Source organism: Lipotes vexillifer, unplaced genomic scaffold (genome assembly GCF_000442215.2).
Source record: "Lipotes vexillifer unplaced genomic scaffold, Lipotes_vexillifer_v1.1 scaffold1816, whole genome shotgun sequence".
Classification (NCBI taxonomy): domain Eukaryota; kingdom Metazoa; phylum Chordata; class Mammalia; order Artiodactyla; family Lipotidae; genus Lipotes; species Lipotes vexillifer.
The window spans coordinates 896,252-915,794 of NW_006781315.1; the positions used below are offsets into that span (position 1 = coordinate 896,252).

A 19,543-nucleotide genomic window follows, 5' to 3' on the forward strand; every position below is an offset into this window, starting at 1 on the left:
TAAAATGCAATTATTAACTCCAGAAAATGAACAGTCTTATATAAAGATGGCAATGCAATTTTTTTTTTTTTTTTTGCGGTACGCGGTCTTCTCACTGTTGTGGCCTCTCCCGTTGCGGAGCACAGGCCCTGGACGCGCAGGCTCAGCGGCCATGGCTCATGGGTCCAGCCGCTCCGCGGCCATGCGGGATCTTCCCGGACCCGGGCAAGAACCCGTGTCCCTTGCATCGGCAGGCGGACTCTCAATCACTGCGCCACCAGGGAAGCCCCGCGATGCAATTTTAGTAGTCTACTTGGCTCTGCAGTAAACTCACATAGGGACAACTTGCTTAGCCTCACCAATGTAAACTCTGACTGTTAATTTAATAAAGAATGTGGTAGTGGGAGAATAGGGAAAAAAAAAAAAAGATTTACTAGATAATGTATAAAACTGACAAATCAGAAGTATTTGTGGATGCAATTTATTTAAAAATATAAAGGAAATTATCAGAAGAAACATCTAACAGAGTAAGAAGATAGATTGAGGGGAAGTGGGTTCAAGAATAAGGAGATGGAGTAGGGAGCTACTTATTTTTGTTTAAAGCTTGTGTCTTGTTTGATTTAAACAATATGTGCATTAGTTATTGTGATAATAATGAATCTAGGATGAGAAACAGCAGAGACCTAAAACATTGGTTACTAGCACTGTTGCTGTTGTGTAGAATGAACATGGCTAATCTATTTAATTTCTAACTACATTCTCAAATGTAGCTTATAGTCACAACAACCTCTTCCAACCTTTGTGATGTTGGAAAATGTGTAATTAATTTTGGACTATTTATCTTCTGGAGTATTGAAGCAGACATCAGACACTGTCACTATTAATAAGAGCATCTTTCTGAGAGGGTTGTTAAGAGGATTAAATGAGTTACTGCGTGTAAAGTGCTTAGAAGACTTCATAGCACATATGAAGGGATAATACAGGCTAGTTATTAGTGTGAATACATAAATTAAAAAAAAATGCACGTCTCAATGAAGTTTCTGTTTGATTTTAATCAGGAACCTATACCATGAAGAATGTAGAGTGACAGAACAATCAATGTCATCGCCAATTACCAACAGTTACCTGTTGAGATTCCACAATGTGAGGTGAACATGGTTTGGGGGATGTTATTTGTGTGCATATAGGAAAACATACTAATTTGTCCAAGATTTTTTCTTTTTATAAGAAAGCATATATTTTGTTTCCTACCAAACAGAATTATAACCAAACTTTATTTGGAGGTAGTGTTGGTTTGTAGAAGACTCCATTATCCCGATTTGAAATTACTCTGGAAGTTCTGACATTTTGTGGCTAGATTTTTCTTTAAATTGATACTGACGTAATTCTGATAACTGTTCAGTTTTCAGATTTTCAAATTTACATTTAGCTTTTCTCCCAATATGCTATGGTAAAAATAGGAAGCTAATCCTCAAAACAGACCTATGCAGATAGGGGGCATTATCTTATCTTTAGTATGTAGAAATGGGGAAAAAGGATATATTTTAGACATTACAAATCAAACTTGTGCACTTCTTTGGTACTCAAAAACCATATAAAGTTAATTTCCTTTCTAATTAATAATCTGCTTTCTAAAAAGATTAAGCATGCTACCAGGATGTCAATAGCTACCACTTATTCCCTAAATTTTTATGTATTGATAAATTTCTCTCTACACTTTGCGTCATCGACTAAAGCTATACATGAATTCTGTGTATATTTCAGATAGTTAAATATTCTTGGACGTATTACTTAGTTTTTTCATATTTGTAAAACACCATACGTACTTCCAGAAGTCAATGAACAATGTACTCTTTGTAGAAGCTCCTTTAAAAAAATAATTGATCATTCCATATTCGACTTCTTTGGGATATCTGTCTGACCTCACAGAGTGCTGATCTGAAATCCCATCTTACTTGTTGTTGCAACAAAGTCTATACTTTGACTGTTAAATAATCCCCAGTATTTATGACACAGTTAAAGAGGAAATGGGCTGCTTCTCTGTAAAAAATGTATAAGTTCACTTTAATAACACACCATCATGCTACCTTAGAAATTGTTCTGTATTCATTGATTAGTAGGAGAGAGACTGAAATGTTTTCAAACCTTATATGACTTTATAGTATTGTATCTGAAGATGGTAAGGAGAAAAGGAATCAATTTATCAATTTATCAGTTTCTTCCCTAAACTCTATACTACTATATTTTCCTGGGCCTCTTAATGAAATCCCTTATGTAATTTAGATAAGTATAGTATATGGTTTAAGCAGTAAGTACCATTAATAAAAGATTATCATTTGTTGACTAAATCATTAATAAAAAATAAATTCATGCGTATGATATGAGGTCCATGGATTCTAGTTTGATGGGTCAGTTTGATAGTGATGGTCTCAAATGGTTTGAGCAACAGAGCAGATGTTGTAGTGACAAATTAGCTCGCAGTTGAAATTGTACTCTTTGTAGTGGTAGAAAAAGGAGAACCGGAGGTGTGTGGATGTGAATTTTAGTGAACTGGTGATCTGCTTCTTTGGGACTGTTTCATGTTCCCCAAAATATGTTTCCCAGAATTGTATGGCTCCCTCTGAGAAGGTTTTCTTCTAAATTTATGAATATTAGGAGGAGAAAGAAGAGTCCCACATTTAGCTCAACGAAATGAAGCAACATGTACTGAAAAATAAACACCCAGTATACCAGTCATTATAATACCTCCTCCTATTAATTCATTTAATGATATGTTTAATAGCAGAAATCTGACTACTGATTAATCCGACAGAGAAAAATAAATAAGAATGAAAAATTCAAAAAATGCTACATTTAGTCTTAAATGCATTGTTATTGAGGTTCTCTTAAATCAACACTCCAACATGATTTATGCATCGGTTATATATAATTTTCAGAAAATCCATAAAAGACAAAGAGCAAACCCTATTAGTGTATCTAAACAATGCAGTTGTTTAGACTGTGTGAGCACAAGGGAATTGAACTAAGATGCATTGGCAAATGAGGATCCCCTGAGAAAGAACGCTATGTTGGATTCCTCTTTTCATAAACACGAACTTCCTCAGTATTTATGGTATTAACAAATGACTTTTACAAGGCTTCTTCTAGCTAAGTTTCTGGAAAAGTATCATCATACCAACTCCCTCACCATCTTACCACCAATGGGCTCTGATTTGTTGGTCCTTTAATCTCACTTCCTATGTTGAAAGATAGGAGGAAAATGAGGATGAGTTATCTATGACTGAAATAAATATACATATTAAAGTTGCCTGTAAAGGTGCTATTAATTTGCATACTTATTCCAAATGTTAAAACCCTGAATTTTGTAGATGAGGGATAATATTGGAGAAAATTAGTACTATGAATATAGTGAGGATGCTTCTAAAGTACCAGTTTATTATTTTATACCAAGGTGAAATGTATCTGTTGGTTATTCTCTTTTGAACACAACCATCTGTAAGATTGTAATGAGACAGACCAGTTCTCCATTACCTTTAACCCCGGCTACCTCACCACACCCACAGAAACACACACACAACCTAGTTACAGCCCACAACCTGGCAAAAATCTATGAACTGTGCTAACAAGAACTAATGAAAAGAACGTGATAAGTAGCTGCTATTACAACAAGACCCCTGTCACATCATTATCTGATTCAATGTGTTAAAAGTGTTGTATTTCATTCTTTGCTTTTATCTAAAGTTTTAGTCAAATTGTCTCAGATGTGTAACTTAAGCAACTATATTCATAACTATGCTTACAAATTCTGCCTGAAACGTTTACATATTTCCAGGCTAACCATTCTTAGACATCTGTAATATGAATTATTTCTAACATATTCAACTAGCTAAATTGCTACTTTTATGCTGACATATACATGCATCTATTTAAGAAGTGGTTTGTAGATCAGGTAACAATGTCATGCAAACACAATCCTGAGATATAAGTTGGTAATTATGATTTACAGAACTCTTGTTAAGAGTTTGCTTTCTGTTGCTGTTAAGACTTCAGGCATAACAACGAAAAGCAAAAGTACAGATAATTTTGAACCCTAATTACTTGAAGGTAGTCTTTTATTTCTTTTGATAGCAATTTAGTTAGATATTAAATCTCTAAGAAAATAAACACATTAGTGATACCAGTGTTTCAGGCTCATAAGCATCTTTTTACATTAAAAATAGGCAACAAGAATGCATGCAGTTTTCATGTTAAATTTCTCTTCCCCAAAGGGTTTCCTTTAGCAATATGACCTCCCACCTGAAGAATGAATAAAGTCTGGAAGATGAGGACAAGAAGTTGTTGCGATTGTCAGCTGGAAGCAGGGATGATTAGAAAGATAATTTTATACAGGTGGTTGATGACTGATGGAGGTGGTGGTATTTTAGGAGAAATGGACAGTTAGTATTTGGGAAAGAAACACTCTACCTGTATAGCCCAGCGAATTGTCATCGTTATCAGAGGTGGGGATTGGCGTCCCGTTGTCCTTTCCCCTCTCTACGTCTTCAGGGTCTGTCGGAAACAACACCAGAGCTGCTGATGGGGTCACAGTAGTAACAGTAGTTGCCATTTCGATCACAGCATGTCCAGACACAAGTAAATCCACATGTGACAGAAAAACACACAGGGACAACACACAGCACACTTCCTCCTCGCCCCTCCTGCGGCACACTAAGCCATTCGAAGATCTCAGCATCATGGCTTACAGTTTCTACGTCTTCATTTCCCTAATTCTCTGCTCTGCCTGCACCTTTGCTGCACTTCAAGGCTGGCGAAGGGCTCTGACTGCCCTCTGTGAGGCCGCCAGCGCGGACTGAGGGAGCATATGGAGGAGGGAGAGGGCAGGGTGGCTGAATGCTAGCATTGCTAATTTTCTACCTTATTGTTAATCAAAGCTATTGACTGTGATCACTCCCCATCATCGCTTCATCTCCTGCCAATTACAGACTCCAGGGACTGTACCTCATATGGGGGGGCGGGGAGGGTTTGGGGAAAAATAGGGTCTTGTCAAAGAAGAGGGTGGATGATAAAAATGTCGTACTTTTTCTCTGAGCAACAGCAAAGAAAGCGCTGCAACATCCCATCTTTCAAAAGGCGACAGTTTGTCATCTTGAAGGACTGAGATAAATTTACTAAAATGAGTGCCTGTGTAAAAGGAGACTTAACTTTGCACACTTGGGTTTGAATATCTGAAAACATTCCAAATTGTTTGCGATTCTATATTATAGTCATCCGGATGGTATTTTCATTCATTCATTCTTACTTTTCTTGAATAAAAGAAATGCTTGTGTGTGTTTTCCCAATTGCACATTAATTTTCCCACGTGGAATTTGAGAGATGAGGCTAATCACGACGGCACTCAAGTTCCAATGTCCAGAAGCTGAGTTGTGGTATAAATATACACAGAAGCCCAGTGACACCACTAATTTCACTCGTGCTCACTCTATGCGTCATATCTCTGTGTGTTAGATAAATATGAGCTGAGGCTCTAGCTCTGTTGCTGACAAGCAGACACAGACACAATAAAACCCAAGTGCGTACCTCCTAAATCGAATACCGTAGAGTCATAGGTCATTCAAGTTGTGCAGGCTTTTTATCACCTTAAACAGCAGCTACAGAGGATCTCTCAGTCTGAGCAGTGAGGAAGCACAGCTGTTTACTCGAGGAAGAAAGTCTGTCACTTATGAATGAGGCAGCGAGAACGCGCAGGTAATGCCTCTCTAGAAACAGCACAGGGGTCATTAATTTTGTGTCCCTGCTAGCTTTTTAGCTAGGTTGACACATTTTGTCTAAGACGCCACTATTCAGGGATGATTTAGAAAATTTTAGAAGAGGATGAAAGGTCCAACATGAGTCTGCTTTGTGGCTTTTGCACGTAGTGCATTTAACTACTCTGTCCCTGTCTTTCCTCCTTTCTAATCCACGTGTCATACAATTACCCTGGTGTGGCTAAAATGAAGGACAAAAAAGGTTCAGATCTCTGCAGACCAAAGGGGAAAAAAGGGCTCATTATCACTCTATTCATCCTTGCCTTCCCAGCAATGGTTGTTGTCCTGTTTGTCCTTAAAATCAACTCTGGGAGTGAAAGAGCAGGGAACCAGTCCACCAGCTACCCCTCCAGCCTGTTAACGTATTTGCACGAGTTGTTTAGGTCAGAGATTTAAGTCACATCAGTAAGACAGGACGGGAAATAGGCATTTTTGTGTACTTTGAGGCAGTGTTAGCACAATGTTCTGCCCCAAACTAAGTAACCTTGCTCAGGCAGACTAACCAAATAAAAGAGGTTGGTGTAGGAAGATAAACAGAAGGTGCTTGTTCAAATGTATTAAAGGGCTTTTAAGGGACCACCCTTGCTTACCGTCTTGTTTTAAAAGATACATTGTGTTTAGGGTCAACCTTAATTTTACAGACTACTAATTTTTAGCAACAAATGCCCCTTTTCAAAGGAAATACTACTTTTAATTTATGATGGGATAGTTTATTTAATGTGAATACACACATTTCTCACCACGCTGTTAAAAATACAGTAGAAAGCTATAGAAATCCATGACATGAACCAAATCAGTTTGTCTGTAGAGTACCATAAGACTTTGGGGATAAGGCCTTTGTACTCCTTGTTATTAAACCTTCCCTGAGAATGAGGACATTATTACAAAAACGACAGAGATGAGGAAAGGAAGTTCACTATCATTTGAAATGAGATACCTAAATCTGTTTAAAGTAGATTTTTCACCTATGTCTAACTTATCCTAAATGGTTTCTAAATTTGCTTTCCTGTTTCCACTCATCACCCTTCCGGCCCCTTCCTAGGTTCAGGAAAGAACAGACTTGGCATCAATGAATCCTACCATATTTGTGCAGTACATTCTATTTACCTAGTACTGCCTTTAATTACTAATATGCTAGACCGAAAGGAAACAAAAGATGCCATTTTTACTAACTTCACTCATTTTTTCCTCCCCTTCCTTTTTGTCAGAAGATAATTATAACAGGAAATAACTACTTGACTCACTGCATGTGAGCTGTAGGAGAGAGTCCAAAAGGTATTTATTTAAAGTTTTTGTTAAATAATATTGATTATGCGAGCCATGGAATAGAACATAATGAGGAAGAGATTATCTAGTGCTTGCAATGTCTGAAGGAGGTCTTCTTGTGCCCTGCATCTGTATTTAGGGCTGTCCAGGCCTGAACAGAAGTAGGTATGGCTGCGATTGATAAAAGCCAACAACACTTTGAGAAATGCAGTGGCACTAGGGGTGCTGGGTTATCTGTGTCTGTTGCCCCATTAGACTGTGAATTCCCAAAGATCAGGTAATCTGTTTGCTTCCCATTTGTACAACTGCAGCCTGCCACTGGACCTGCAACATTGTACAGGCTTGGGCAGTTGTTTTTTTTTCCTTTAAGATAATAAATGAATTAATGAACAGATGGTAACCAAGAATGTGAAACTCACTTCAGGGATAGGCTCTCAGTCTGCAACAATTTAAAAATACAAAAATTTCATTTTCTGTACCAGTATCATAGTCAGAAAAAAAAAAACTTGATATAAATTAACTCAATGCTCCCGTACTCTCTATATCCCTAGTATCTGTAAAAGCATATAAAGCATGTTCAATATAAAAGGAAGTCTTGGGTCATAAAATTAGGGTCAGAAATATGTTAAATGGACACCTCCACAACAATCTTCCATCAGATCTGTAGACTCATCTGAATCTAACGGCCATTTGGCCTTCACTGCTTTTCAAAATAACCAATTCCAATTTTACAGTTAAGTCCTCTCTTTCATGCTTTTTGTTTGTTTGTTTTTTGTTTTTTTAAAGCTGTTTTCTAGATCTAAACTCAAATTCTAATCTGTTTGGCCATACAAACCTAATGCCTCATCTACAAAACCCATTTCCCTCCAGCGCTCTTTTTTTTTTTTTTTTTCAGTAAGGGGGCCTCTCAGTGTTGTGGCCTCTCCCGTTGCGGAGCAACAGGCTCCGGACGCGCAGGCTCAGCAGCCATGGCTCACAGGTCCAGCCGCTCCGCGGCATGTGGGATCTTCCCGAACCGGAGCACGAACCCGTGTCACCCTGCATCGGCAGGCGGACTCTCAATCACTGCGCCACCAGGGAAGCCCCCTCCAGTGTTCTTTAAATGCTGGTGTTTCATAGAACCCCAGACCTCATCGTTTTCTTGTTCAACATGCTCTCTGTAGTTGTCTTTATCAAGGCTCGCGGCTTCAACTATTTTTTAGAAGATGATGAAACTTTTTTCACTTCTTAGTTAGATGCTCTACCAATGACCAGATCTTCACTGCTTATTCAACTTCATGAGTTTTCCAAGAAACCTCACACCTTCTCTCACCAAACACTGAGATCATCATCTTCCCCTTCAATCTACTTTTCCCCTATATTCCCTATCTGTGTTAAGAAAGTCATCATTGTGCTATATTTTTAGTATTTTGCAATTCAGTGAAATGTTAATATCTGTAGTTAAAACTGAACTCTGGCTTATGGGCTTATTGTTCCTGGTAGATTTTGCTCCATACTTATTTATTTTTTGAAGTGGGTTGTATGTCAAATTTAAACCTATAATACATAAGCTTATATATATATATATATATACGCACATCTATAAAAATAATATGGTTATACGTGTACATATATTTTGAATACATGATCATATAATATACACATTACTTCTATAAGATGTATTATATACGAGTGTGTCTTCTTGTAACAGTCTTCCACAGATTTAATAAGAGCAACAACAATGATAAAAAGGAATAAAGACCAATAGTTTCCTTTACAATGGAAATTACGTCTTTCAGAAAACTTTACCCTTAAACATAATAATTTATTAAAGGTGATATGACTTTCTTTAAAGGTAAATTAACTGGTAAGTTTGAAATTTGTTATTTTGTGTAACAGTACCTTTGCTGAGATATCCCCAACACCTAAGACAAAGTATAATGGAAACTTCGAATTAGAAAAATCATTATATAGCAACCTCTGACAAAATAATTCATTCAGACAAGCATCATCAGTGGATACTAAATCCATTAGGTGAAAAGTGGTATGGGACAGCATATACAGGCCCAATGCATGACCCCAGAGATTACCTGCTAACTTCACAGGGGAAAATTATTTTTATAATGGATAGATTTGGCAATCACCGCTTGAACTTAGTAATCAAACTTAGTATCACCGATGGCTGGTGACTAAAAGTGGGAAGATAGTTGTGTGATAAAACATACAGTAGCACCTATGAAGCATTCAGGCTAACAACGCTTGCCCTGAATTCAATCAACACTTAAGACCCAACTTAAAATCTACAGAAAACAAAATATATCCTTAGGATATACATGTGGAATAACTAAGGGGTGGATTATCTAACTTACCTTCAAGTCATTCAGAAAAGTATATTAAGAGCACTAAAGCAAATAAGGCACAATGTTAACAATTACTATCTATTATGAAAAACATTCCACACAGTTTAAAGGATGGTGGATGAAGACTGAATGGTCTAAAGTTTTCTCTATAATGTGCAGCAGAAATTCATGCCATGAAGTTTCTCTTTCACTGGTGATATGAGTAAAATAGCTAATATTTTTTTAGCACAAAGACTCGTATTTGTACTACAATTCAACCCATATTTCTCTAACTTGTTCATTATTCGATGGTAGCCAGTGTTATTTTGTGGAAATGCAGAGGCCTAAGAGAAAAGTCTATTGTTTAAATTGTTTCATTTATTTAAAAAAATTTTTTTTAACTGAGTGTGAAATTCATAGCTCGGAACATTAGAGTTTTCATTTTTATCCTTCATTTTTGTCATATTCAGTTATGTAAATATATGTTAAAAATAATATCTTCTGCCTTTGGTCCTACTGTAAAGTGTCAAGCTGGTTTCTTTATAGATTTGCATTATCACTGTGCAGGTTTTTGGCATTAATTGACATTTTGAAGATGACCATTAATAAAAGATTAGGGAAAAGCAAATGAATATAAACTACTATCAGTATGAGAATTGTGTTCTACAATTGGATCAATTCTCATTGATTCTTTCCTACTAATCAAGAGGAATGCCAGGAATGGGTACTTTAAATGGAATACTGAGAACATTTAATTAGAAAGCCAGGCAATGGATTACAAAATTAAGTACGAAAACTATGCTTGTGAAGCTTTAAATTTGTGTCACAATTCTACAAGATCAAGTTAAACCCAAGCTGCTTTAATCATGTATGGTTAAAATAATTATGGAAGCTACATTATCATTTTCTCCATTCTTTTGAACTGAGAATAAAAGGAGAAATAAGAGTTATGCTTACAGAGATGGAAAGAAAAAGGATCAGTGGGTGATTTTAAGAAGTATCTACATAAAAAAGAAAATCAGGGAATGAAGCACATAAAAAAATTTCATTCACAATGAAGACTGAATGACTTTTCCAAAGCTTATACATTATAGAATATTAACTATAATATGTATCAAGTTCCAAAACTGTGCTACCAAATATTGAATGAAACTATTTTAAAGCAGCAATATGGTAACAGAGAGAAAACAATGTGTTATAACCACTTCTAATTTTGCTATTATAAAGAAAATCAACGTGGCTTCTTTAAATTTCTTTCAAAGATAAAAGGACCATGATTATAATGATCCATGTGGATAATGATTTAATGATTGTTAGAAAATGTGTCGAGATAAAATAAGTTAAAATGTTAAAATTGATGTAAAATATGTATTCAAGTAAAATTTTTAGTGAATGGATGGTTCTTCCTAAATTTGAAGACTTTATCCCCCAACACCGTCGAGAAGAAAAAAAAAAAATTGAGTGGTTTGGTATTTGACTAAACTAAACTAATCTCCACGATAAACTAGGTTATTGTAACTGTGACCTAAGATGCTGGGGTTGTACTAAATGAAAAAGATTTCATACAATGATCTCAAATTAAATTCTAGTGCTTTGTCTCATTTTCTGGTTTGATTAGACAACTGAATGAATCATATATGAAGAAACAGAAGGAAAAACTGTTCAAGTAATATTTATACAATGCTTTAGTTTATTTAATATGAACCACATCACTTTATATGTATGTATATTTTCTCATGTAAATTTTACAGCTCTATCAAGATCATAGTCATCATCATGATCACGATCCGTATCATCATTGTTCCCATTTTAGAGATGCTGAAACTAAAGCTCAGAGAATTCCTTTGGCCTCTGTCATGCAACTAGTAAATAGTGAATTTGGAATTTGATTCCAACTGATTTCTGACTCCAAAGCACCACCTCTTTTCACTATACCCTATTTTACTATACTCTCTTTACCCACCAATCTAATTCTAGGAACTGGAAGGAATTACAACATATAGGCAATGGGACACCATGTTAGTGATTCTTTTCCAGTTGCTGAACAATAAGATTGGGTAATTTCACAAATCTATTTCTGAGCTCCATTAAGCATTTCATGGGGTTTCTTCACTGTCTTCTTCTATAGACAAGATAAAATAGTTTATAAGGTAGTTGGTTGTGTTTCAGCTAGAAATACACAGTAAAATATTACTAAAATAGGATTTATTATTAAAATAAGGCTTTGCCACATATTTTTAAATATATAGATTTGGAGATTGAACTACTGACTAAATAAAATCAAGATAAATTCATATTCCCTTTTTTTGACAACTACATTTTTTTTTGTTACTCTTCAACAACAAAGATTTATGTTTTGGTATAAGTTTAAGAGCACTTACAACAGGGTCGTGACTTACTCTTAGGATGCCTAGCCCTAGCACAGTGCTAAGAGCAGAGCAGATAATCAATACATTTTTGCTGAATGATTGGATGAAACACCGAGGAGTAGTTTTGCTAGAGTCAAGAGTTTAAGATGGACATAACTTTTCTCAATGAATGAATATCAATTATTTCCTTATTTTGGACTTTGTTATGCACTTATATGGCTAAAATTATAATCACTATAAATCTAATTAATTCAAACCACATTACGGTAAATTACTGTTGCTCATAGAATAATATCTTTCTCCCTTCCCCACTCCCCATGTCAACATATACTCTAGGAAATAGGATATTGTTTAACTTAAATCAGATGAGTGTTTTACCGGTGAAAGTTGTCCTTCTTGCATGTTAAAAAAGGGTGATTTACAAATATACACCTATGATGAAGTGGATATAAAGAAAAGTATTATAAATAATGATAATTCCCCAAACCAAAAGAAGTTGTAATATAAATAAACAAGAGAAGTGTTTAAATATTGCCAGGTAGGTGAACTGTACTTTTGCTCTTATGAGCACCCTCTGATTTGAGTAATTTCAGATATAGATATAAATATAGATATATCCTGATTTGAACAAACGGAATGCATTTTTCTGAGAGGCTGCTCTTGAAACTGAAGTAATTAATATAATACAAATTTGGAATTTGCCAATGCTGTATTCTGTTTCTGAATTTGAAAAAATATCACAGGTGTGGAAAAAAATGGAAAAATAATTACATGAAAAGTCTCAAGTACAGTTTTGTTTGAGCTAATTTGGGGTATATCCCGTTACACCAGGCCAATGAAATCTGATTAAGTAATAGAGACTTAACCCATCTTTAAGCAAAAATATAAAAAACAAAGATATATACTTCCTTATATATCTCTATCTATCTATAAAAATTTTATTAACATAAAATATACTACTGAATGTTAGGAAGGTAAGTGCATTAATGGATAAGCCTGCAACTCAGAAGAATACAAATGTCACCAGAAGATGCTTTTAACTCATTTAAATTCAACTTAATTTGAAAAAACAAGATAAAGTGCCTTCTGTATGGAAATCATTCTATTGAAGGAGAAATGCTCATAATTTTAAAACCATTTGTTTCCAGATCTCTTCTAGTAGAAACACTGACAAACAGAGCTCTTAAAGTAATTAGGAAAATTATGCTTCATCATGACAACAGGTTTTTTTTCTTTGATGCCTGGATGTTTGGTCTAAGAAAGTTATAGAGGTTTTCATGGAAATAATAAATGATGACTATTTCTTTATATAATGAGAAACTAAGCCGGAAATAATAATAAATGATGACTATTTCTTTATATAATGAGAAACTAAGCCAATTGTCCAGTTGAATTCCGCCTATATTCAAAGTGCTCAAATCAAATCCTCAATTACGTCCGACGTGACAGATACCTTGGTGGGACGGAATTTAATCTGCAGAGATTTGCTCCCTTGAACTTTATCTGTGAGAGTTAATTTCTGGTCCATTTTACTAGTATTTCTGCCTCTCTCCGTCTGTTGACTTTTCTGTTATTCTCTCCACCCACTTTGCCCTGGTATTCAAGGGCTTTTCTTTTATTGTGCTTAGCATCTGTTACTGTTCCACTCCCTTCCAGTCAAAGCATACGGTAACTTCAACACAGGCTAATTAAGTGGTGCTTGAAGTTAGTTAACAGGTGGTGGCCCCAGCTGCCCTAGTTGTATGAACAGACACATCTTGCATTTTAAGGGCAGAAATGGCACAGTAGGAATACGTGCATTAATGGGGGTACTCCTTACATAGCGTTAAAATGATGTTGGGGACCAAGGAGAAATAGAATCACTCCTCTTTTGTAGAGGGAGAAATCTGGTTTTGGGGTATGGTGATAACATTTGAGATCTGAATAAAAACTCAGACCTCTTTATGTTTTTAACCAATGCTGTTTTCTCATCATAGAATGGGTAAATTTATAACCATTTCCTTCAAGTGTGTTGATAAAGCATGTTTCCAATCACTGCTGCTAGTTAACATGTTGAATGATATTTAAGTAACATCCACATGATTTGTTAAATTCAGTCAAAATATCAACTAATTCACTTAGCATTTTGGAATTGCCACAACTAAGTATGTATGATTGTTTATTTAGATATTCAATACAGTGTAATATTTAGGAGCCACCAGCTAACACTCTGACCTTGGACAAGTTATTTTATCTTTTCATTTTTTGGCCTCAGTTTCTTCATCTACAAAATGTGAAATAATAGATCGATTTCACAGGAGTGTTATGAGGACTAAATAAGCAAATATGTGTAAAGATCTTACTATAGTCCTGGACACCTAATAAGAAGTCAGTAAATGTTAGCTATTATTATAGTTCATGTAAATTCAAAATCAATGTTAAAGGGATCATTTAATAGTTCTTAACGGAAAAAAAAAAATCCTACATACTTGCCTCTTGAAGTGAGAAAGCCACGTTCTATTTCTGTTTTAATGTTGCCAAGTTTGAGTTTACGTGAGGGAAGAAGACGAACAAGGCATCAATTAAAATTCAACAGAAAAATGGATTTTGAAAATTTTATTTTTGTCTAACCATGTTACATCCTGTCTTCTCATTGCATTTCTTCAGCATCTATTCACACAAAATTCCCCATTAAATCATTCGGGAAATTTTTACACATAGGCAGCATTTCATCCAAATGGTAAGACCCTTCGAACTGCACACTTGTTTTTCCTTTGTTTCGTTTGCCTACTTGCTTGTTTGCTTTGTGCTGACAAGGATGAATTCACTCAATTTTATTTCTTGAGGAAAAAACCCAACACTTGAAGTTGAAATTACCCTACAGGTTTCCTCACTCTTAAGGCAACCTTTTTTTGTTTTTTGTTTTCCTTGCCTACTGCTGTTCCAACTCCTGCTCTTCTTTGGCTGTCTCCTGAAGAGGGAGAGAAATTGCTGGTGCCTTGGAAGGAGGTGGGGAAAGTCTGAAACATCTGCAACTGGGGCCCGAGATCACGCGACAAATGCCAGTTCCTCCCCAGCCCTCCCCCCGCCAAGTGTCCTACCAGTAGCGACTCTCATCTATATGCAACAATTATGGGCATCTCTGAGGCAGCATTCACTCAGCCGCTAAAGGGACAAATTTCCTCCGTAGTCTCTTCATTGTCTGCTTTTTCTAACCACAGTCACGGTTTTATGCTCTTCATTCTAATTGTGCTTTTGATGATTGGGGTCACTTTATGCCTTCAGCTTCCCCAAAGGTCACAGGGATTAGCTGTGTCCAATTGAGGACCAGAGAGAGCCATGGCAGCTTACTTCCATTCATCCCCCTCCACTGATTTCCCCTCAATGTGAGAGTGGCCACGGTGGTTATTTCTTGTCCTTCCCTCACTCTTGCTATTTTCCTTGCAGCCCTCCCTCGCTTCTCCTTGGAGAAGGCGGTTTGTAGCCATCACTGTGACGCTAGAGGTTTCACTGAAGCAAATCCACACTGAAAGCAGGGAAGGTACATTGGGCACTGCCTGATCAAATCAGCTTGCGTTTGATTCTTCCCGTATTGTTTCAGTTTACTTAGCTCACAGTCATTCAACACTGACATTTGAAAAAGTCAAGCTGCATTTTAGAACAGCATTCCCTTATTTGCTATGTGTCACTGAGTGTAATCAGCTACACACACATAATATATAATCTATTGATTATAATTATAAATGCTATAATAACATATGCGCTGTGTGTTTTTTCTCTCTTTTAACTTTGTTGATTCTGACTTACCTTTGTGGTTTTTTTGGGCACTGCCATTCTAGTGTTCAGAGCATGCTGGTTTGCATTTGTGTTTTTTAATGGGAAACTCTGCCAGCCTTTTTTCTCACAAGTACTTTTATAGTGAGATAATATGTTTCACTTACTAGTGTTGTTCCAAAAGAGACATTCTTATTGTAAATTAATGGAAATTCTTGAAACCCGAAGACAATAAAAGTAACTATTTTTAAGGAATGTGTATATGTGTTATGCCTGCAGAGGGACTAAGGGTCCTGAACAATAAACACCCAAATAACCCCAAGTACCTTAAAAGACATTAAGCCATTTATGTCATTATTCATATTCAAGTGATAGTGGGGACAGTTTATTACGTAAAAATATTTTCTGGGCACCAATGCTCTTGGCTCATGAAGTCCATTCGTAACTGATGGTCAACAGTTTAAAACATGGTAGGGGGTGGTCCTCAGGAAATTTTCCTTCTTACTCGGAGTCAAAGGACTAGTAACTTTCTAGTTAGTGAGATTATCTGCTTGGCTCAGAAGAAAGATGAAACTTTGCTGCACATTCACATTTCAATTTGAAAATATTGTATTAATTAATTTCCATCTTCTGCAGTCCCTGTTTTATAATTCATCATACATTTTTTTGTACATGTGGAAATATACTAATTTGTAGATTCAGTGCCCTCTGCCATATTGCCTCATTTAAACTTTTCAAGCTTCATTCTTAAAATTTTCCATAAATATTTAGAGTGGAGACAGCCTAAGGGAGTAGCAAATGTAGGATTTTTGTTTCCAGTGACGCAGCTTCACGTGGATACTTTTTGTCAGCACATGTATGGGAAATGGATGGAAAGCTTAATATAGAAACAAATACTTTTTCGACTGGGTTTTTGTGACCATTTTTTAATAGAGGCGAGAATTTTTAAGGAAACACATTTTCCTGCAAAATGGGAAAGGGAACTGAAGTGCATAGATATGGAATAAAAATCTGCTGAGTTTTACATATTGCCAGAATTATGGTAACTACACATGAATACTGTGGTGAAATATTATAGAAATTATAAATACTTTAACTCTTGCTGGTGGAGAAAGGGAAAAATAACTAGAGAAAAATCTCTGTAATCTTTAATCTACAATATTTGGCAGTTGAAAATGTCCTAAGGCTTTAACATAAACCTTAAAACCATAATAGAGGGAGTCAGAAATGGCCCTAAGATTAGCAATTTCTATTTAACAAACTAATAGCCAGACTTGCATTAGTAGTAAATTAATGAAAATAAGTCAAAAATCTAAGAATATGTACCTTTATTTTTAGATTTTTGGGGGGGATAAGGCTAAACTATTTGTTCATGTTAAAATTTTATTTTTGGAATGTGTATTTCATACTTAAATATGATTATAAAAATTACCTGACAGCATAATACCTGGTAACCAAACTTTCCAGTAAATATAAATCTTCCATTGGTTATAAATTGCTTACTTATTTATAATTTTGTAGTTCCCGGGGCGGGGTGGGGGGGAAGTCTTACTGTACGTAATTCTGCCAAAGAGAAATAGGTATAAAGCATCATAGTGAATGAGAAAACACACACAATGGAAAATGTGCCCAAGTAGTTACACAGTGTAAGTAATTGATCTTTATAAAAATAACAGCATACTGTATGCCACAATTAGAGAATTAAGATATTAATGCCAACCTTTTCATCAATCACATGTGTACTTAATTTACCAGGCCATTAACAGTTACATTATATATTCTTCTTTAAAAAATATTATATTCAGAAGGCTATTAAGTCATAACAAAAGTCATCCTGAATCCCACTATAAGAACTTAAAGCTCTACTGCTTTTGCTGGTAAAGTCTGAGAAGCTTGGAAATTCTAAGTTTGTGTTCAATAGGTATTCTGAAATTCAGCCATTTATTTTGAGATAGCTGTATGTTCACATCCAGTTTTAAGAAATAGTGTAGGAAGATTGCTTACACCTCCTACCTAGTTTCCCCTAGTGGTAACATCTTGCAAATGCCACAGACAGGATGTTAGCAATGATTTAAGCAAGATAAAAGGCATTTCCATCACAGCAAGGGTCCTTCATGGTGCTCTTTCATAGCCACACCCACTTTCTTCCCACTCACCCCCTCCTTGTCCTTTGGCAATCATTAATCTATTCTCCTATCTATAATTTTATCATTTTGAGAATGTTCTATAAATGAAATCATACGGTATGTAACTTTTTGAGAATAAATGTTTTTCAATCAGCATAATTCTCTAAAGATTCAATCCAGGTTGATGCTTCTATCAAGAGTTTATTCCTTTTAATTGCCATGTAGCATTCCACAGTATGGCTATATAATAATTTAACCATTGAGCAATTAAGATATACCTCGGTTGTTTCCAGTTTTTGTCTATTATGAATAAAGCTGCTATAAACATTTGTGTACAGGTTTTAGTGTAAACATAAGTTTTCATTTCTCTGGGTAAAATGCCCAGAAGTGCAATTGCTGGGACATACGGTAATTGCCAAACTGCTTTCCACACTAGCTGTTCAATCAGCCGATCAGTTTTAAAAGGCATACATGTATTCACATGGGAGAAATGTCTCTGTGGCATTAAAGTTAAACCTTTGAGAGCTCTTTCCTTTCCTCCCTCTCCCTTCCCTCCTCACTTGTCTCCTCCCTTTCACTTCTCTCTCCTTTTCCCTTCCTTCCCTTCTAGCTTTTACTTCCTTCCTTCTTCCTTCCCTTCCTTTCTCCCTCCTTCCCTCCCTCCCTTCTTTTTCTCATTTCTACCTTCTTATGTATGTATGGAATTACGATAGAAGGAATGACTATGTGAACCTAATCTGAGAACAAGAAAGATAGATAGTAATACAGCTTCACAGGTTCTTTAAAAGCATTGAAACTTAGTTTTACAGGCTTTTTCACATTTAATCATATCTTATTCTTCTTATATTAAAATAAAAATACATAACTGATATCAAGGACCTAGAAAACGCAGAATAATCTTTTTGGTAACCTTTCTCTAGTGATTGTGACAAGCTAAAAGCCAAAAATAATAGTCACTTAAGTATAAAAAAATCACAAGACAGAAATTTATGTTGTCATTGTGAATAGCAATCTACCCGCTATGAGAAAAAATTAATATCTTATGTTATTATGCAGTTCAGAATAAAGCATGTTTGGGATCATTAAATCCAACCAAAAGATTTGTATTCTAGGCCAGTGTATAACTGTAGAAAAAAGCCTGAACAAAATAAATATATAAATTTATGCTCTACAAAAGGCTTGTAGTTCTTGTACGTCCTAGACATTTTCACATACTATAAAAATGATGTTATTATATCAACTTACTAAAAATGATCAAGTTAGTTTAGTTTGTCTTTGTGAAACTATTACAACCAGTTGTCGGTATTTAAAAAATCAGTTGTTAAAGGATATAGGAAAAGTTACATTGGCCGGGGGAGTAATAATAATCTCAGGCACTTCACTATAAAAGCAAATATAAGAGCAATAGATAACAGATAAAAAGAGATAAAAAATCATTTGTAATCTCAAACTTTTCTACTTGCGGAATCAGTTAGAGTTGAAGGAAGATTCCTGATTCTAGAAATATATTCCATATATATATATATATATATATATATATAAAATATATATTTAATCCCATAAGAACTGTATTGTCTTAATTTTTTAAATATGAAAACTAATGAATGTAGAATTACATACTAAAACTAGTCCTTTGAAATGAATATATCTACCATACTTGAAAAATCTTCTTATAAGATTTTACAACAAACCTATGTCAATTAATAAATGGATTGTCAAGCTACTACCATAAAAGATGATGTAAGAAAAAAAAATATTGCCCAACTGACCTGATCAATTTTTGTGAAAGAGATTGAAAGAATATTGATGGGGGTCAGACAGTTGATTGTCCTGAATTTAAACTACAACCTTTTATTCGATAAACTCTGACAGCTTGGGAGATAAAGTTCAGGTCACACTGGCATTATTGTCTTAACAGTGGAATAAAG

General features: G+C 35.4%; 1 protein-coding gene across 2 annotated transcripts in view; it reads right to left on the reverse strand.

The window, feature by feature from the left end:
• ROBO1 (roundabout guidance receptor 1) overlaps positions 1 to 19,543 on the reverse strand; it is a 952,567-nt gene that overhangs the window by 490,995 nt on the left and 442,029 nt on the right. For both annotated transcript variants that reach the window (XM_007454543.1, XM_007454544.1), the window contains exon 2: positions 4,444 to 4,527. In XM_007454543.1, coding sequence (XP_007454605.1) covers positions 4,444 to 4,527 — 84 coding nt within the window. The remainder of the gene's footprint in view (positions 1 to 4,443; positions 4,528 to 19,543) is intronic.